General features: G+C 32.6%; 1 protein-coding gene across 6 annotated transcripts; it reads left to right on the top strand.

Moving 5' to 3' along the window:
- Nucleotides 1–2019: 2019 nt before the first annotated feature.
- Nucleotides 2020–21401, top strand: LOC134707827 (ceramide synthase 3-like). Of its 6 annotated transcripts, none has more exons than XR_010105774.1 (11): nt 2020–2290; nt 10238–10430; nt 11032–11161; nt 12051–12157; nt 12721–12778; nt 14054–14104; nt 14661–14753; nt 15964–16092; nt 17504–17610; nt 18768–18832; nt 20273–20459. XR_010105774.1 is itself a non-coding variant. In XM_063567890.1 (11 exons), the coding sequence occupies exons 2-11, from the start codon at nt 10261–10263 to the stop codon at nt 21119–21121; spliced, it is 1200 nt and encodes a 399-aa protein (XP_063423960.1). In that variant the 5' UTR covers nt 2029–2290; nt 10238–10260; the 3' UTR covers nt 21122–21401. The 6 variants fall into 6 exon arrangements, 5 of the variants coding, with proteins under 5 accessions (XP_063423960.1, XP_063423961.1, XP_063423965.1 ...); XM_063567890.1 differs by lacking the exon at nt 18768–18832 and adding an exon at nt 20954–21401 and having other exon boundaries at nt 2029–2290; XM_063567891.1 differs by lacking the exons at nt 2020–2290; nt 18768–18832 and adding exons at nt 4387–4567; nt 20954–21401.
- The last annotated feature ends 640 nt before the right edge of the window (nt 21402–22041 follow it).

The following is a 22041-nucleotide window of genomic DNA, read 5'->3' as shown; positions in this document are numbered from 1 at the left end:
AGCAACCCAACAAAGGGTTGTTCGATTCGTCTGAAAATTTCAGGGCAGATAGATCTTGACCTAATAAACAATTAAACCCCAAGTCAGATTAGCTCTAAATGTTTTGGTTTTTGAGTTATAAGCCAAAAACTGCATTTTACCCCCATGTTCTATTTTAAGCCACGGCGGCCATCTTGGTTGGTTGACCGGGTCACGCCACACATTTTTTAAACAAGATACCCTAAAGATCATTGATGCCAAGTTTGGATTAATTTGGCCCAGTAGTTGCAGAGGAGAAGATTTTTGTAAAAGATAACTAAGATTTACAAAAAATGGTGAAAAATTGACTATAAAAGGCAATAACTCCTAAAGGGGTCAAATTACCATTTCGGTCATGCTGACTTATTTGTAAATCTTACTTTGATGAACATTATTGCTGTTTACAGTTTATCTCAATCTATAATAATATTCAAGATAATAACCAAAAACAGCAAAATTTCCTTAAAATTACAAATTCAGGGGCAGCAACCCAACAACGGGTTGTCCGATTCGTCTGAAAATTTCAGAGCAGATAGATCTTGACCTGTTAAACATTTATACCACCATGTCAGATTTCCTCGAAATGCTTTGGTTTTTGAGTTATAAGCCAAAAACTGCATTTTACCCCTATGTTCTATTTTTAGCCGTGGCGGCCATCTTGGTTGGTTGACGGGGTCACGCCACACATCATTTTAAAACTAGATACCCCAAGTTTGGTTTAATTGGACCCAGTAGTTTCAGTGGAGAAGATTTTTGTAAAAGCTAACGATGACGGACGCCGGACGCCGGACGCCAGGTGATGGGAAAAGCTCACTTGGCCCTTTGGGCCAGGTGAGCTAAAAACCACATAAAATCTGCTAGTGGTCTCAAACCTTGACGTGGTAGGTTTAATTTCAAACAAATGGAGACATTTTGTATCGAATATTTTGGAAGAATTACATACCATGACAATGACAACGATACCATTTTTTTCTTCTTTTTCAGTTTTCTTTTCAATTAAACGTCCTGATTGTTTCATTGCATCATAGACTGGGTGTTAAGCGGTTCACAGCACTCATTTCTCTGATTTTCTTTATGGAATATTCTCTGAGGGAATGTTAACAAATCTTGTCTAAAAATGACTTTGTATTTTGCCATAATTGTAGTATTGCATAACAAGGAAGAAGATCCTTGTTTCTAAAATTTCAATAGGGAACATATATTACATTATTGTAATAATAACCCATTAATTAAGACGTTTCGGTCATTGCCTTTCTTCTTAACTACATGGTAGACAATTATATCTTTAATATCTTAATGATTGTGGTAGGGAAAATATCTATAGCATGTAGCTAAGAAAGAAAATAAAGAAACTGAAGAAGGCCAATGGCCGAAACCTAACTGTTTTTTTTTTTATATATTTTTAATTCCCGTTTATATAGATAATTTGTATATTTTTCAAATGTTCGAAGCGGGGTGAAAAGGATGAAATTTGAAAAAAATAGGCAGGACAGGAGTTTTGAGTAAAAAAAAAAGGCAGGATGAGACACTAGCAAAAAAAAAAGTCAGGATGACAATTTTTAAAAAAAAAAGTCAGGATAAACTAAAAACAAAAAAGAAGCAGGACGGGATAGAGTGAAATATAAAAAGGCAGGACAGAGATTACAATTAAAAAAAAAATGCAGGACAACATTTTTCAACTAACTCTTTGTTAGATTGGTTATTTTAAAATAGTCAAGCAAACGTACAGCAACCCTTTAGAAAATTCATCACTTTGCTATAAACACAATCGGAGTTTGGTTATAGAGTGGGGTTTTTTTTTCTGCTAGCGGGGGTAAATCTGTGATTTCTAGATCAGGTTAATATAAATTAATTGAATGGTTATGTTTTATGTCATTTCCAATCTAATACAGCTTCGCATGAATCCTGGTTCGCTGGGGCAGATCCTCGAGGGCAGATCCGCACAACTGACTGTGAAAGCTTAATTAAATGTACTGAGTCGGTACTTTCATTGATATATATACACAAGTATAAAGTGGAGAAGATGTATACAGAAAGTGTTAATTTACTTCTTCATTTGAAGTGAAAACAACAGACGTTTTTATCGTATGATGACACACTATTGATTGATAACGAGGTCTATGTATAAAGTTCATCAATTGAGCCTTATTTACGTTTTATCATATTATGGATTATAGCGAACATTATGTCTTTATATCTGTATACTTAAACTTTGATCTTCAGAACAGAATCGTTTGAATATGTAATGAAAACAAAGCAACCACGTGTTCAGGTCTGTAGATTTATGAATTATTTTAGTCTTTGGAATATTTTGCTTTATAGTTAAGTATTTAAAAATTTTCCTGAAAACTAACCTCATAACATTTCATATATAACGTACTATTGTACTATTGTAGCTATTTATATACTCGCTTGGTATACTATCAATTTGAAGTCACAAGTAGAAACGGAAATTTTATATTAATTAGTTTCGCTTTGTCTTTGTCACATTTAAGTGGTGTTCGCTCTGAGGGTGTTAGGAACGTTTTAGCATTTATTTAGATCGTAATTTGGTTTGAAAATAAGTTCATAACACTATATTTAGCGAAATTGTCTCATGCATATTGATTGCTCTGTTTTAATGCTCTTTTGAATTTGATAAAATTTTGTTTATAGTTTCAAAAGCGATTGCCCTCGACCTTTGACGCCTCGACCATATGATTTTTTTTAATAAAAGATAGGCCTACAGAAGATTGACGTTTATTTGACGCTCCTGGTGATCATTTTATTTTACCAGTGTTTGGTTCGAGACGCCGCCGCTAAAATGTACTATTAAGGTTTGATAGCTGAAAAACTGACTATAGTCCGTCCATCTTACGATACTATGTGTAGTTTGTAACATACTATACATAGATAATGTGTATAAGTATTTACCTTGAAGCTGTTATCGGGTGAATTATCATGTACACAGAGTGTATAAGATCAAATACATGTAAATGAATATTCTCATTACTTCAAAGTGTCAAATTTATAAGTCAGAATTCTATTGGTAACATTTTTTCTAAGGTTTCAATTTGATTTTTTTTATATTTGGTATTTATGATAAACTATTAGTGCTCATATAATACATCCCAAGAGAAATTATATGATGCTTGACTAGAATTTCGTTTTCAAATTTTCAATTGTATGCCTGAATGCTTCTAAAAATTGTAGTTTTATATTTGAAATTTGTTTTTTAAAGCAGTTTTTGATATGAGTGGCACTGATGAGTGACATACAAAATTTTAAGCGTTGTATCTTTGATAAGGTTACTTTACATATCTATCACACAATATATATTTCCCCAACATATCGTTTCAATTGTCTTATGTCGTTTAATTGGCAAGTGACTAAATACGTGCTTTTGTAAGCATAATTATGTCTTTTCATAATTTTTTTTTATTTGAGGATGTAATGATGAATGCCAAGGGACAGTTTGACAGTCTTTTTAAAAAAAAATATACTTCATGCCAGGATTTAATTAGCTAATACAGGGAGATAATTCACTCTATCCCATGAATCAGTGGGAGACAATTTTTGAATGTCACCCTTGCTCTCGTTCTGACCAAAACAAATCGATAATTTAATTCAATAGCCATTACCGTTTTAAAGGCAATGCTACAGTTTTGACCTAAACACTTTTTCATAGACTGTCAATATAAAAATACATCTTGCTTCACTTTTGCTGTTTTTTTTCTAATAACTGTAACAGTATGACAACATAGTTAAGTACTTCCAGTTTAAAATTTGAAAGACAATAATAATTGAACCTCAGAATTGAACATTCAGTAAAATAATTAAATAGAACATAGGTGAGAGGTCAATAGAGCAAATTGGTACCATCGAAAAGCATTTTTCAACCTTGGCTCAAGCTCGCCTCAGTTGACATTGTTATCTCTGGGTAACAATCTGCTATATCACCCTCTTAGCTATGTGTTATTTATATAGTGTGAATGTATTTTACATGCGCTTGATTGTAGCAAAGAGATATATTATCAATAGATGTATAACTCGTATGTCTCATCACCGGGATCAAATCTTGATAATCTTGATGATCAAATAAATACATGTAACTTTTCATGTTAAAACACACACAAGACTGACTTTTAAGTATAAAATCGGAAATAACTATACATTCACATCAGTTCAGTAACAAGTAGTAGAATTATACTAATTAATATCATTGATCAGATAGCTAACAATTCATACTTTATACAACTGTGTGAGGCAGGACTTAACGCAATTGTTCTGCTCCTGTTTTTGTATTGTCCTAAACTTCATTTTACAGCTCCCTAGCTGCACTGATAGTGTACACCAAGCAATCAATACGTACACATTATCACTCTTGTTTATTTCACATGCTACACCACACACACAAGGTTTCTTTCTATGTCACACATTCCCAGGTATCCACAAATATCGCTGTCCATCTCTTTAGGGATCACATGATTTTATACGAAGTGTAACTTTAGTACAAAAATAATTGCTGTTGGACCGTAAACTGTGATGGATGTATACATCATTACTTCTTGTAAGTGAATATTTTGCTTTATCTGTTTATATGTAGCCATTGATTTTCAAGCATTTTTACAGGATTTTTACATAATATAAATAAGTAACATGTGTCATACGTTAAGTGTTGTATAAAATAGTTATTTATATATAGATGACAAATATAGGCGTGTTGTGCAGATACTATACCGTAAAAAGTAAATGTTTTGTTCATTTTGTGAATATTTTGGCTACATTAAGCTTAGGTTTTATTATTTGTGGTGATAACTTTGTACACTAAAAAATAATGGGGGTTCAAACACGTGAGTACTGCATATAACGAACACAACATGTGGACAGTTATACTATAATGTATTGACTTGTGGGGATGAGGCGCTAGAGCACCTTTCAAGCTTCATGTTAAATGACCCTTAAATGATACTGGTGATGTGCTAAGATATAGGAAAGTTAAGATATTTTTTGATTTATGACACGGTTGGTGATATAATCATAAATATGTGAAATATACATGATATATATGGTCAACTGTTGATTTTTTTCATAGAACATGTAGAGAAGTTTAAAATCAAAACAATAGGATTGAAGATGAAGAAAACCCGGCATTCAAATTACAAAACGAAAGACAGAAAACAATACAAATATGTTGCGTTTAAAAAAAGTATTACTATTCATTACAGTGCGTTTTTCTGACAACATGTCTCCGGCACTATAAAGTTATCGTTTAAAAATCTTAATGATATTTTTTTTTATTATAAAGTCATGAATCATACATAGCTCATATATTGTTTCTCTCATTATAAAAAGGTGCATCCGTTTGAACTTTATGCATCAGATGCTAGTCAAATATACTGAATTTGATTAAATAGCGTGAGTTTGAAAGCTTTCAGTTGATTTTTTGACACAAAATATAGAGTTTGTAATTTGTGTTCTCCAGATAGGGTACTCACTCTCTCAGCTACTTACGCCGACTTCAAAAAGGTCGAAGAGTCCTTGGGGTGGCGATTTCAAAAGGTCGAAGTGTCCTTGGGGGTCGAAAATGATTGAGGTGCCCCTTTCCCATTACGTAGTCGAATACTGAGACCGAATACTGAACAGTGTTACAATATAAAAGTACGTTATTTTATTTATTCAAGAAACCCTAAAATAGAATTCATTTGAGGAAATCAATATATATCTGCATTCAATACCCAAGATGTTTTTTAATCGATCTCTAACGCATGCAATAGTTATTATTCCCAGTAGGACCAGTAGTTCTGATAGTTTCAGCATTATGAAATTGATGATACCAATATTATAAGATTTTATAATTCTTGCTTTAAAAGAATAAAGCTGTTCAAATCAATTCAGATATAAATATTATAAACGTTCCACCTCATTGTAAACACTATTGTTTGGATCTTGGGGTCTACATTTTTTCAAGAAGTTCATAAAAAGAATCGCAACAGCCAATACCCTTCTTGTATTCCACACATCATCGTATTAAAATTTCAAGAAGTGGTGATCCGGTTTCACAAGTCTGAAATTTGTTTTCCTATAAGTGTTTACAGACGCAACCTTAAAAACCAGACTTCAATATTTTTGGTCGTAATATATAGGACTATTCATATCATGATTTCTTTTGAATCAATGGCAACATAATATAATTGAATTACAAATGTATAATGTGTTGTTATTTTGTTATGTGTGTTCCTTTTTGTTTAATATTTCAATACATATTTTACCTACCTATTGTTTAGATTGCAATGCATATATGCATGATATTGTTTATAATGATATTGTTTATATGCTATATGCCCTCCTGTGACACTAATTTGGTGAATATAATATTCTATTCTACTCTATTCATACACACGTCGAAGGAAGCTGACAGTCATGACACTATTAAAGCTGACCATCTGACACGAAATCGTGTTTAATCTCTATATTTGAGATACAATTTAGTTGATGTTAATATCCTTATAAAGTGATTTAATTCGATTTCCCGGACACCATTCGTTTGATCTATCAATCACATCCCAAAAATCATCAGTATCAAATCCGGGTGTCACCTTTCAAAGAATTTTGACATGTAGGTTCGTTCATTAAATGTTATATTTAATGTTTCCATGCAAAATTTATCGATTATAAAATGTACATGTTTAAACATTACTAATATGATATTTTATTATGTTTTTTCCCTTCTTCTTCTGAATAAATAAAATCTATTCAACTTACTAGTAGGCCATTTGATCTTCTTCTTGCTACCGCGAAGAACGTAGTCACAAAAGTGGTATTTTATTATTTGTTCTCTCAAGAAAGAATCATTTCAACTTGTGATCTTCTTCTGACTACTCAATGGGTGACTTGAGTATAGAAAAATGGTCACGATGGTTATCTACCGACAACCATTGTAGAGAGTGGGTGTGTCTTTAAAAAAAAGAATCGCAGACACTACAGACCAGAATTGGGACCTTTAATAACATGCCTACTATTAAGGTATTTATAGCAGGCTCTTTGCACATAAAAAATCCTAACAATAACAACTCTATATGAGGCGGCTAGAAGGGGCCTGTTGCAAAGCAAATGATATCCGTCCCAATTCAACATGCCCTCATTTCGAAAAGGCAATCCAGGTTTCCCGCCTTTCGTTTTGTCGACCCTACCATGCATAATCGACTCATTGTATTTTGTTCTAGCCTCGAACAAGCATGTAATATTTGCCACAGTGACTAGAGTAAAGCAACCAACAACCAACAACTCAATCAATTTCTTCTGGAACTTTTAGCGTAAGACAAACTACGTCTAGCTTCTTACCAAAAAAACTACCTGGGTTAATTGTGGTTCTCATTAGGGTCTAAGCGTGACGCGGGATTGTCGATTTTTCGTAAGTATGACACAGGAAATTCAAAGTATTGTGCCGTGAAAACAGGAATTAAGGTCAAGCGGGACACGGGAAATTACAAAAAAATGAGAATTGCTTATGTACATAGTATAAGCGGGATACGGGAATCTGACAAATCAGTAAGCGGGATCCGGGATCAGAACCCCCAATGAGACCCCCTTAATTGGCAGTCTCTTCAATGAGGGTGCTGCATTTCCTGAAATTAATAAACTTGTGTAGTTATTATTTAAACTAGAGTGCATGATATGTGCACTTTACGACAAGATAATATATGGATGGTGTGATAGTACTAGTATATGTAAAATATTTATGACACAATCTAACTGATGATAGTATTTAGAATTAGTTTATAGTCTAATCGTGTACTAAAGTATATCTTGTATCGGGTATTTTTTAAATCTTCTAAGTGTTTCCTGTTTTGTCAGAAAGACCCTGTAGAAGTTATTATTTCCTGTGTGGTTTTGAATAGTAATTTATACATGTTAGTGTGGTTGATGAATTAGTCGTGACTAATAGGTTCAAGGCTGACCATTACATGTTACAATAGTAAACGCGGAAATCGCACATAAATGAGGTAGGTTTATGCAGACATCGCTTTGTTAAATTTTATTCGTAAAACGCTTTATCTCACAGGACACTGCATGCATTTATATTATGCATTTCACAGGACATTGCATTCATACAATGCATGTCAATTATATGTTTGCTTGGACATCGGTGATCTCTGGCTGTGTTGTTCTTTACATGATAAACTTTTCTTTGCCGAGAAACATTATAAATTGACAAAAAAATGGCGTTGAGGACCCCGCTGTGTTGGCCTGAACAACAATCTTATGCGGCGTAAATTCAATACGCCTGGTGGTTTTTTTTTATTAACGTTTGAATGTTTTGAATGTTTGTTGGCATTAGTAAGTGAAATGTTTAATAAAGCTTTTAACGTTCGCATTTTGAAAAAAAATAAAATATCTGTTCAGTTAAGCAGAAAAATGCCTGTATAGGAAATCGAAAATGAAAAAAAATGCAAATTCAGACGATAAGTTTGAAGATTGAGTCAAAAAGCACATATACTTAAGAGTTATGATTCTTGGTCCAATACCCGGTGACTTGTAAATAAACATATGCAAAAAGAAGATGTGGTATGATGGCCAATGAGACAACTCTCCACAAGAGACTAAAATAACACAGAAATTAACAACTATATGTCACCGTACGGCCTTCAACAATGAAAGTCTGATATTAACGATACTAAGGAGGAGTGGGGTGGGGGTATAACAATTATCTGTGTACGTTGACTGATGCTGATATTTTTTTTTTACAAAAGTGTGACAAGATAACGTTCCTTATATCGAAATGTTATTCTAATTTTGGCCACCAGTTTAAATAAAGACAATGCAGGTTGTTACCCAGAAATTGAATATAAAAAGAGAGAGACGAATATGTTCTATAAATTTACTATTTTCTTGTAAGTCCTTATAAAACTGATTATAGGAGACGTATTATAATTGACAATGAGTTCAGGCACAACTATCTTATTCGCATGACGTGGATGTACTCTATTACAGGTCACCGTACGGCCTTCAACAATGAGAAAACCCATACCGTATTGTAGGCTATAAAAGTCCCCGACATGAAAAATGTGAAACAAATCAAACGAGAATTCTGACGTTCTAATATAAATAAATACGAAAAAACAAATGTGAGAGTCGTGCATATGATCCATGAAAACCACTGCATTAAGGCTCCTGGTTAAGGTCAGGCGCATAAAGAATGTCGAGATGTTAGGCGCTCAACCCTATCCTTTACTTGGGACACGTGACAGTGGTGTAACTGCTCAGCATAAACAAAATGTAACAATCTGTTGCAAACGTCTTAACTAAATTGATTGATACGAAGCACAACACCAATTTTTTGTTCAGGTATTTAGGTTCCCGTGTGAAACTAAAATATTAAAATCTAGACAAGAACAATTATGGCTGACTGAATTAGATTTATTTAAAGTTAAGTTGTCTCTCTAATTTTTCGCAGTCAAATTGTAAAATTCTTAATAATTTATTCAGCTCAAACTTATACGACAAAGACACTTTTTTATACCAAAATATATATAGTTCACATAGTTTTTTTTTTTAATGAAAACACTATTGTACGATTTCTGTTTCAAAATAGTCATGATGCATATTCAAAAGCCAAGGGACGTCGTTGGCCGCGGGTGTTCTAAGTAGTTCATCAACTGTATCACTTGTCTGTCAACACTGAGGTTATGAGTTCGAACCCTGCATGCGTTCGACTCGAATATTGATTGACTAATATTGCCAGTTTTCTTGTCGAAAGTCGGCAGTTCTTTCCGCACTTTCCGGCTTTCTCAACTAATCAAAACTTGCATAAAAGTGCTCAAAATGGCGTTAACATTCGCGCGAACGTCCGGTCAGAATGCGGACGTTAAATCTGATGCCTCGTGTAAACAGAGTGCCATGCTCTTTGTATGTTAAGAAGCCTTGCAACAACTCCTCGATGGGTCCGTAGGAGGCCTTTTGCCTGGCAAAATTTCTGTCCCTATCCAATATACCCACATTTTCCAGTGGCAGTCCAAATTTCCCCGACCATCACCCCGGATGGCCTCTATTATTAGAAGACCAACCTATTGTATTAATTGTTATCTGGTTCTCGTAGTGGACATGCATGAAATATTTGCCACTGGATGTTAAGCAACCAACAATCAATCAATCAATCATGTATTCGTAAATAATGTTTACCTTGAAATGTAATTGTCTATCGATTGTCTGAAGGAAGAATGCATTTTTTTTATTACAGATAAGTGAAAACAAGAAAAAAAAATGTTTGAAACTATCAACAAACAGATAAACCGGTTGCAGCCCAAAATACTGCGACCAGAGGATGAAGCAGAGCTGGCCCCTGGTAGCTATGTTCCAATTCTCTCTGATATAATACTTCCGTCCTTTGCAATGGCGATTTCTATGTTTGTACTACGAAAATTGTTTGATAGGTAACGATATAATCATATTAATAAATACATATAATTGATTTTTATATAAGAATAAAAGGTTGCAATATCAAAATGTTCGATAAATTTATAGAGTATAACACAGATTTTTTTTTATAAAATTTGATGTTATAAATGGGGCTGATATGAGGTGTGATGGTGAGGGAGGGGCTCTACATAAAGAGAAGAAAAAGGACAAAATTTTTATTTAAAAAAATGACTGATTTTCACTAAAGATTATTTTTTTAATGGGTGGCGCCGGGTGCAACCCGACTGAATAAGCGTCTGACATCTATGATATACTAATCTTTCGTCAAACGAAAATGATATATGTAAGCCTTCTAATTTTTATTGTAAGTAGTTTGTACATGTTGTATATTGTAAAGATTCGAAATTTTTACAGTCGATGTCCTTTAAAAAGAAATAGTCAAATGAAAAACAAAATTGGCAATGCTCCATAAATGATTATGAGACAGATTTCTTCTTTTTATATATTTTTTTGTAAATGTTTCATATTTGTATTAATATAGCAATAGTACTAATAATGACTTAAATGGTGATATTGATAGGTTAATGATGGCTAAATAATAATAATCACCGACAGGTTTATAGTGGTACCGTTTGGAGCTTATTTTGATATTAAAGAAACAGTCGTAAAGCAGAATTATACTCGTCAACCAGTGTTAGAATCAGAATATATTAAAAACAAGTCTCCTAAAGATGAAGTTATTTTGGTAAGTTAATTTGTCAGAGAGAATTTGTTAAGATTTTAAAGAAATTGGTTTTTAATTTTACTAAATAGATGTTGAAGAAGATGTGGTATGATTGCCAACGAGACATCTCTCCATCCAAGTCACAATTTGTTAAAGTAAACAATTATAGACACTGCTTTCATTTTCTGAACGGAATATCAACATATTTCTGAGACCAATGAAAATTTACATTAAATTATTTACCTCTGGTCGACTTTTAGGACTATAAAGGGGTAGTGGGGAAACCGTTTATGAGACAATAGACCAACGAAATGCGAACGAACGAACATGCATATATATTCACACATAAATGTAGATAACAACTTATTGTCTTACACATTTAAATGTATATACGATATTTTTATAATGCCAAAAAAAACCCGAATCTTTCTATAAAGTACTGACAAACATAACTTATATTTAACAGTAAGTATGATAAGCCACTTCAAATTCAACAAATGAAGGAAAAAAAATGCAAAAATACTGAACTCCGAGGATCAAAACGGAAAGTCCTTAATAAGATAGCAAAATCAAAAGCTCAAAAACACCAAACGAATCGATAACAAATGTCATATTCCTGACTTGGTACAGACATTTTCTTATGTCGAAATGGTGGATTAAACCTGGTTTTAAAGCTAGCTTAACCTCTCACTTGTATGACAGTCGCATTAAATTTCATTATATTGACAACGTTCTGTGAACAAAACAAACAGGTTAAACTGTGAAATAGGGGTAACACAGCAACACGAATCCCATTAAAAACTAGGGATTGATTAATTTTAAACATTCTTTTTCAAAGTGACACTGTGTATGCTAATTAAATAATCTGAAATAGTCATGGATTAAAGTTTTGTTTTTGTTGCGTCAACAGATTTTGTGTAAGAAAACTGGTATGACGGAGAGACAAGTCCAGCTTTGGTTTAGAAAAAGACGTAAAGATAGCCAGGCCTCAGATTTAAAAAGACTAAGTGATGCTGGGTATATTAAGGTTTATTACTTAAAGTTAAAAATATATATGTTAAATTATGCTTTGTTTTTGCGTTAAAAATGCGAAAAAGATACAGTGAAAGACACAGTAAAAAATGAAAATAAAACTTGCCAAGTCACACCTTCAGCTGACCCCTTGAAATTTGATTTAATTCGATATCCTGCTAATCTTTCCCTTTCAATAGAAAATAAGGAGATATAATTGTAAATAAAACAGGCAACCAATAGAAAACAAATGGCGTGGGTTTTATCAAACTGTAGGTTAATATACAGCCTTCAACAATGACAAACACCCTGAATTACTGAACCGTGTCTTTTTCGGTTTTCTCATTTATCAAATTTGGCTTAGTAGGTGTATACTAATACAGTCATATGGCTGATGTAAAGAGAACCCGTTACCAGTGAATACTACAAATACGTGTGAAATAAGGCCAATAATTCTACAAAGACGACTATCTATCCATCTAAACACTCAATGAAAATAACACTGAAAACCGGTGTATTCGTTGCCACAAATTAAGATTATCAACTTAGTATGATATTTCTATTTTTAGGTGGTCATTTATTTTTTACTCTTTATTATCATGGTATGGACTTTATGTCTTATGGGACGTAAGTATTTTTTTACGATTATATTAACATTATATTTTATTCATTCATTTGATTTCAAGTCTAAGTAAAGAGAAAAAAGACAAGCTGATACATGAATATTTGTAGATCGTATTTTTTTAATTATCATAAACGATCATAAACGATCTAGTACCAGCTGATAAACCAGCTGATACAAGTATATGTGTAGATAATGGTTTTTTTTTATTATTTTTTTTCATAAACGATCTAGTACCAGAAGCTGATCATGTACTAGATATTTTAAAGATGATAATGTTTTTATTTTTATTTTCATAAATGATCTAGTACCAGCTTGTCTTTATGATGTAATGAAATAACAAGATAAAATAAGACAATATCTTATTTAAAATTGGCTTTCAACTATTCTGCTTTGACCATTCTCAATGAAGATAAATTTGGAACCATTAATGTACATTAAGCATTGGGTCGACACCACTGCTGGTGGACTACAAAAAGGATCGGTCCCCAGGCCCGTAGCCAGAAATTTTCAAGGGGGGAGGTATTTGGACTCACGAACTCGACTTTAACAGTCACAATTAACAGAACGTTGACTTTAACAGTGCTTATTTATTTTCAAGGGGGAGGGTGTTCGTCCTGGCTTCGGGTATGGTCCCCGAGGGTATCGTCAGCTCAGTAGTCAGAACTGTGGTTTTCACATGATTTATAACAAACCTTTCTTAAATTTTTCGTTTATTAACACTTTCTTTTCTTAAAAATGTCATTTCAAAATCATATACATCATCACTAAAATGGAAATTAGCAATATAAATGCATCTTCTTTTCGTTGAAAATGTCATACCATGCGTATTTGAGCAGTATAAAATTACTTTTCTGCTTTAGTGAATGATATAATATCTACTTTACAATATCACGTGATATTTTGTCTCATTTTTTAATTTTTTTATAAAACGTTCAGCTATTATTACAGATTCTTTCATAATATTTTAAAGGAGGCAAATATTTGATAAATTTTGCTCAGTCAACCACGAAGTAGTATGTTTACAACTTGATTGCCCATGCTACAACGGATTTGACTTTTAATCTATCTACGGCTACTCGCTTAATAATCATCGAAGCATACATATGTAGTCATTGCGAAATCACTGATCTGATTTAGATTGATTCTGTGACTCTTTTTTTTATGGTTAAAAGTTTTATAACAACATCTAGCAGACACAAAACCAATATTGCTTTAATAACCCTATATTTGTTGTATTTTTTCTTGCTTAATGTCATAATTATTATTTTTCATAACAGAAACCATGGTTGACGAATTCAATGGATTGCTGGTTAGGTTGGCCTGCACAGGTATATACTTTCATATATTATTTGAGATAAATGTCTCTGATGTCTCAGGCTTTAAGAGGGTCTGGATGCGGTTCGTAGAATAGAGAGAAATTTCAAATACAAAATAAAGGATAGAGAACTTAAAAAAAGAAAGATTTGAGAAAATAGAAAATAATAACAATTAGGCAAAATAAGAAAATGGCTACAAAATGAAGATTTCAGAATTGAAAAACCCTTACGTGACTCTCCTTCAAGTGTATCACGGTTATTTTTTCCCATTTTCATAACTATAATAATTAATATTAGTTTAAAATAATCTCTTTGCATAATTTACGATTATTCAGTGCACTTTAAAAGTTTAAAAAATGTGGCGACTGTGTGGCCTTCAACAATGAGAAAACCTCTGACCGTATAGTTGGATATTAAAAGCCCCAACTTGAAAAATAGGAAACAATAACAGCCGTTGTGAACCAAAAAGCTTTAATCTTAATATCACACACAAAATATAACGCTTAATCCTTAATAAACTTTTTTTTTCAATAATAAAAATTTTACGAATTTATCATCTTATTTTCAGGCAGTAACTAACGATGTATATTGGTATTACTTGGTAGAGCTTGGATTTTATATGTCGTACCTTTACATGATATTTACTGACCACAAAAGAAAGGTATTATTTGATTGAGCTTGACCTTTATATGTAGAAACTAGACAGGATATTTATTGACTGACCACAAAAGATGATGTATTTTCTATGCTTTTATAGAAATTATCTTTGTTTTTTTAAAAGAGAGGATTTTTTTTAAATTATCTACATCACTGACATCAAACACCAAAAAACAAGATTTTTTGATTTTGATCGGACTAAGTTATAAGGAACGCTTAACAATGGATTTCACTTCACAGAAAAGTTTTAAAAAAAAAGATTTGCCGCTAAACCACTTTACTTGCAGATAAACTAAGTTACAACATGAATGCTCACACTGTTCACTTTATCAGTTATGGCCTTTTATTGCACATGGTTATCACCGTTCTTCCAAAAATAAAATCTATGAACATTACCTAAGGCATCCATTTTATTTTGAATGTTAACTTATAATGTGTCAAATGTCGAAGGTCTGGAATGTTCCGTCATTGTCTGAACGTCGTACCTTACTTTCGCAGTAGAGTTCTCCGGATCTGGAATGAGCCGGAAAGCCAGAGGTCGACAAAGTACTCCCTACAGTTAGGTGCGACCCGTAACTTTCAGGAAACTCGGCCGATTTTGTAGAGTCCGACTATGTTTTGACATATTTTGTTATATCGATCAAAATTGTAAAAATGTCATAGCCTTGGATCCCGGTCCAATCTCAAGAGTTGAGACAGGCTAAGCAATGTCATGTGTTGTCTGAACGGTTTCCTGTAGAACGGACATGATCCGGAGAAGATTTTCTTTGTTCTATTTTGTCGATTGAGTCAAGATTGCATACGGATCTTGCTGGTACTTGTTGGATCCAGTTGCTAGGATGGGATGTTGTCGATGCAGATTATGTCGTTTGTTTCGCAGCGTTTGTTTCCACTCGAAAGATAAAAATCAGATCAGAATCGAATTGAGAACGGAATAAACAAAAACAAAAATACGGCTGAAACGGGCCGCTTTACTGATTAAATAAATGATTCTACAATCGAATTTGACTATCCAGCCACGAATCACAGGATCTTGGTCACGTGATCTTGGTCAGATTCTTTTTTACTAATTTAAACCAGGAATATTCATATCAAGGACGACAGAACAAATTCTGAATGTGTTATTGAGGGATAATTTAATTAATTTAGTTTAGTTATTAATACATGTATCTGTGTTCTTAATTTATCATTATTCAACATTTTTTCTTTTATAGGATTTTATGGAATTTTTAGTTCATCACAGCGTAACAGTAGCATTAATGATATTATCATGGTCTATAAATTGTGTACGCCTCGGATCATTAGTATTAGTAATTCACGACCAAGTGGATTATTTTTTAGCTGTAAGTAGTGTATTTTGAGGATTGCGTCCGCTCAAAATTAACCCAATAAAAATAATTAAAAAAATGTTTGTACATGATACGTCCGATAAACATGAACTGCTTAGAAATGCACAGAAGGTTGTTTTCTACAACATTATGTTTTACTAGTTTGGTTAAATGCGATTGTTCTATAATTTAAAAGGAAAAAATGACAAAAAGAGCTATTTATTTAAATCATCCTCTGCATGATTCTTACAAAGACAGGTACTTAACACTAAAGGTCAAATAATTTTAGATTTATTCTATTTTGGTATTGCACAAGGTCATGCTTTTCTTAGACTTCCAAAAACGTCTTTATACAAAATCAGTTGGAAGTGTACTTGAATACATAACTAACTATACGGATTAATATAATGTGCCTGGGAAATATGTCGAAATTGGGCTTTGAATCGCTTTCAGTGTTTTTAAACTATTAGTTAAAAAGACCAAAACCCAAAAACTTAACGTTAACCACTGAACCATGAAAATTTGGTCAAGGTCAGATGACCATATCTCACACAAAGTCAATGCATAGAAAAAAATACAAATGATCAATGGCCAAAGTTTTTTTCCTATTCTTCATCTTGATAGTTGATGGAGGGCCTTAAACAATAAAAGAATCATTAATACCGTAAAACAAGGTCAAGATGGTCCTCAGTGTCGACTTAAGCAGACTGAGTACTATTACTTAAAATATAACACTGCACTGTCCCTTTATTTAAATCTAGTCATAAAAAAATCACAAAAGTCTGAATTAAGCACAATACAAGACAAGAACAGTCAGACATAATGATTATGAGAATTTCGGTTTTTGCCTTATCCTACATATCGGACTACTTTTAATGTTGTCCCCGTAAAACCTAAAAGTCTTAAATTACTAGTACCACAAATCTATGTTTTTGTTTTGGGACAAGAATATTGTCGAAAGAAATAGCTAAAAATTAATTGCGTTTCAATTTAAGAAAGAGTCCGTGAAACGCTCAGAATGCACGATTTTGCAATATTTTTCTCAGAGCTTCTGGGGACCTTGAGTTAGCTGTCCCCAGACCCCTCGCCAAAATTTTGCCTCGTTATTAAAAGAGACTAGTTACGGCCCCGGAACTCACAACTTCACTGTTGGCTGGCTAGACACATTCCCCATTTCCATTCTCAATTTTAGTGATATATAAGTACGACTCCTTGGACCACTCGGCCTTCGAGGCGCCTTGGTTCTTTTTGAATCTTGAACTGGGGGTTATACAATTTTTTCAATAAAAGGGACATCATTTGTTCCCATTAGAACCACTCGCTTGTCGATATAATCTCATTATCGAAAATCAACAAATTATATAGTAAACAATTAATGACGTGGAATATGTTTTTGAATGTATTATAAAATTTGAATATTTTTCAGTTGGCAAAAATAGCTGTTTATATTAAAATGCAAAAAATGGCAGACATCGTTTTTGCATTATTTCTTCCTATGTGGATAATAACAAGACTTATCGTTTATCCATATGTGTAAGTAGTTTACTTTGTATTATTTATGTATTAATGTTCTATGACGAATAGTGCACCAAACTTATAAACTTATGTATTAATACTTTAGCTATTTTTTAAAAAGGTGTTTACCTACAAAAACCACTTTCACGGTCACTTCGGGGAATTCACTCTTATTGAAGAGTGACATACTAAATAGATTTTCCTCAAATTTCATAGACGAAGAAAATCATATTTTTTTTGTAATTGTCCCAAAAAACAATATATTGTTATACAGTTTGTAGCATTCTGATGTTTTTTCCCCTTCTCATTTGTTTTTAATACTGTCAATTACTAAATTTGTCGTTAAAGTTATCGTTCTTTCCTGTTACATTCATTTTCTATTAATGATCATTAATGTGATTGGCTTTCACGTGTGAAAATTTGACTTAATTTCATTTTTTAAGTTTTTGGGAAGTTTGCTATAGCTTGTTAGAGCAACTTCCGGTTACAGACTTTCGCAAATCACATTTGCTCCGAGATAATGTAGTACTAGTGTTTGAATACCAATTCTAGTAAGATGCTTTTGAAATTTTGAGTTTCTACACTTTTGAAAAGATTTCAGCTTGAATAAAAATCCCGACAATTCAGATGAATTTAACTTCATTTAGAAAATGAAAGAGGGACGAAAGATTCCAAAGGGACAGTCAAACTCATAAATCTAAAACAAACTGACAACGCCATGGTTAAAAATCAAAAAGACAAACAGAAAAACAATAGTACACATGACACAACATAGAAAACTAAAGAATAAACAACACGAACCCCACCAAAAACTAGGGGTGATCTCAGGTGCTCCGGAAGGGTAAACAGATCCTGCTCCACATGCGGCACCCGTCGTGTTGCTTATGTGATTACAAATCCAAGTATCACAATATCTACTTCTCGGATCTGTCATGCGCTGAAGAGAAAATCAAAAGAAATCTACCCGAGACAGCAGTTCATTCATAAATATTTTATGAATGAACATTTTCCCGCGCTTTTATTTACTACTTACGATATTTACAAATGTTTATTATAAAACAAGTAAAAGCCCGAGAATATCGAAAGAATCCGGTATGCAACATGTTTATGTTTCACCAAGTCTTTAGCAGTCAGATATTTGACAAGTGATAATGGTTTGATTGATTAATACACAGGTGACAGAGAATATTTAATACCAGCTTAAATTACGTCTTTCGCCATTGTCCAATGACATGTGAAGGTAAATACCGGCTTTGATATAAAAGTGCATTGTTTTTGTCAAAACAAAAGATCCCCTTTCCATTCTCAATTTTATTTGATGCAAAAAAACAACAACATCGGAAAACTTATAATTCTGTTATTTTGATACTAGCTGTTTCACATTCCAATGTGGATATCAGGACCTTCACTGGTTCAGCATGCTCAATTGGATCAAGCAGAAAAACATTGACTCAACGACAATTCATATCCATATGTCAGCCTCCTCAGTACAGACAAAAAACCAGACTCCAAATGTTCCACCAAATCATCAACAATGAAACTACAATAACATCGCAAGATATACTTATAACTAGAATGTTTCCAAAGTACGCGGATGCCCCACTCGTACTATCATTTTCTATGTTCAGTGGACCGTGAAAAAACTCTAAATTAATTTGGCATTAAAATTAATGAAATCATATCATATGGAACTTGTGTACTAAGTTTCAAGTTGATTGGACTTTAACTTCATCAAAAACTATCTTGACCAAAAACTTTAACCTGAAGCGGGACGAACGAACGGACGGACGAACGAACAGACAAACGAACAGACGGACGAACGGACCCACAGACCAGAAAACATATTGCCCCTCTACTATCGTAGGTGGGGCATACAAAGCCAGTCTAAAACAAGATTTTCCAATCAACAAACAAACAGACAACTTCAATGTCACAAAGACAGCTTTAAAATGTTTTTCTTCAGCCAAACAATCAAAGATTAGAACAAATTGCTACCTGATATCTCAAACCAAACCTCTAACAGGGGCATTATTTGTGTCCTTTGAAGACATTCCCTATTTATTGATCAAAGCCTTTAATATAAATTATCTTGCATAACAGTTGCACTAATTTAAGTAAACTGTCTTATTTAAAAGAAAAGATGTGGTATTTTTTTGCAAATGAACCAATGCTATCAAAAATAGTTCAAAGGAGTAATATATATTAACAACTATAGGCCGCCATGCATACGGTCGTCAACAATGGGAAAACTCGTACCATAAAGTAAGCTATAATTTTATATGGTCTTATATGACAAAAAAAAATGAAAAAAGACAATATTTTAGTTAAAGACATCAAAGCTGTGATATTTGAAGTAATACACGTCCTAAACCTATTTGAAATAATACACATCTTCAGTTGCAAACTTCCTTGAGGTGTTATCCAGAACTTTTATTTTTAAAGGTTCTTATTGGGTGAACCTAAAATTTTGGCTAATAAGAACACTTTTATAACTTACCTTTGTCCATTTTCGAAGACCCTATGTTGACCTGTTGTAAGATATATACTGCCAAGGATCAATGACAGCAAGCGAAGATAACAAACAAAGTACATGACTCTTTTTATTATTATCTGTCCATTGTGGTCTGTTTAGTTGTTGAATGAAATTGAACTAACAATGTGTTGTACTTCTTTTTTGCAGAGTATTATATTCTGTATATATAGACCTTCCGGCTTATGCTAATGAAAGTCGGCCATATATACAAATGTATGACAGAAGTACCATTAGCCAAGTTTTAAAATCTTTATTGGTAGTTTTACAAATACTCCATGTCATGTGGACGATAATTATTTTGAAGTCTGCAGCAACAAAATTCACAAAAGGAAAGGTAAGAAAACTAACAGTACATATTTTACTGCACCAGTTGGTAATTTTTAAAAAGTCTCTTTAGTGATGCTCGAAGCTAAACTGCTTGAAATTTCAAACTATTACAAACGGAGAAGTGCTGATAAAAACAAATAAAAACAAAAATAGAGCCAAATACGGACATGGAGCAGAGCTTTGCATGACAGGGAAACATAACTTATTTGAAAAAGCATCAAGATCAGCAGGACAGTTGGAATCTCGTGTAATGATATCTATTCATACATGTTTTTCTCTTTTTATTTTGAATCTTTAAAATTGAAGTGTGATTTTATAGTAATTAAAAAGTTTATATAAGTTGCAATCAAATAGATTATTCTAAGACATGCAGCTGGTTTTTGTTTGTTTTAACGTACATGTATTATGCAATAACATCTAAAAAGCACGTGATTAACACAATTGAATTGAATTGGTTAATCTCATGATAACAAACCCTCAGTACTTCCTTTTTTCGTCTAGCTTCAGGACACGCGTAGTGATACGGAAGAGGAGGGTGGAATCGATGCTAACACAGAAACAATAGACAATAAAAGTAATTATAAAATATCAAACGGCAATTCTGTTATTGGTAAAGATGGCAACGTCATGGAACCAAATGGAAATAGCTATAGCAATGGGAGGACTTAAAATTAACTATAATTCTTCAATGCAGAATAATCTGACATTGCAGTTCATTATTTATACAATTAACTGTAATATTGTGCCATGCAATTTTAATATGATGCCAATGTGATATATAAACTACACAAAATACTTGAACTGTCTTTATCATGTTTATTATAGAAATATTATTTTTTAGACTAAATGTAAATTTTTACTATTATTTTTTTTATTATTATTTTATGGTTAAATCACACACATGCTTTTATTATTCCCATCAATAGCTAATTGTTTAGTATTCTAATATCTTTGCAATGGGCATTAAATATGATCTACAGAGAGCATTTCGGTATCTAGTCTAATTTGAATATGCATGAGATACTAAAATTCAAAACGAGTCTATGCATTGGTTTTTTAAACTTCTTTTTTTAACTTGTATATACGTTTAAGTATATTAACTTATAAATATAATATTTTAAACTTCTTTTCTTAACTTGTATATACGTTTAAGTATGTTAACTTACAAATATAATATTAGATTTTTGAGTCATATCGGGGAACACGCATTTCATATAAAAATCGTTTGAAACACATTCGTTTTGGATTTTTAATAATGATCTACATTGGTTTACTTATTCTTTCAAAATTAGTATTATCAGAGACATATAATACAAATAATGTATTATATGTCTCTGGTATTATCGACTGAAATACAACTCCGATTTAGGAGGAGCTTTAGCACATGTTATTATGAGAATATGCGTGTCTGGGGGGCTAATATTAGATTCCAGTGTGAATGCAATTTGTATATAAGAAATGTTTTATGATTTATAATTTTATTAATGGGTATCTGTTATTTGTTACTTTCTATGATGCATTACTTCCAATTGGCAGTTGGTTGGAGAAAAGTATAAAATACTGAAGAAATATTCTGTGTTGGGTTATCA

The sequence above is a fragment of the Mytilus trossulus genome, chromosome 2 (genome assembly GCF_036588685.1).
Source record: "Mytilus trossulus isolate FHL-02 chromosome 2, PNRI_Mtr1.1.1.hap1, whole genome shotgun sequence".
In the NCBI taxonomy this organism is placed as follows: domain Eukaryota; kingdom Metazoa; phylum Mollusca; class Bivalvia; order Mytilida; family Mytilidae; genus Mytilus; species Mytilus trossulus.
Note: the sequence above shows the minus strand (reverse complement) of the source record. Positions and strands in the feature narration are given on the sequence as shown.

Coding starts and splice junctions, on each gene's coding strand:
- LOC134707827 (XM_063567890.1), top strand. CDS start 10,261: ATGTTTGAAACTATCAACAAACAGATAAACCGGTTGCAGCCCAAAATA. Junction 12,158..12,720: donor AAAAGACTAAGTGATGCTGG/GTATATTAAGGT, acceptor TTCTATTTTTAG/GTGGTCATTTATTTTTTACT. Junction 20,460..20,953: donor CAAAATTCACAAAAGGAAAG/GTAAGAAAACTA, acceptor TTTTTCGTCTAG/CTTCAGGACACGCGTAGTGA.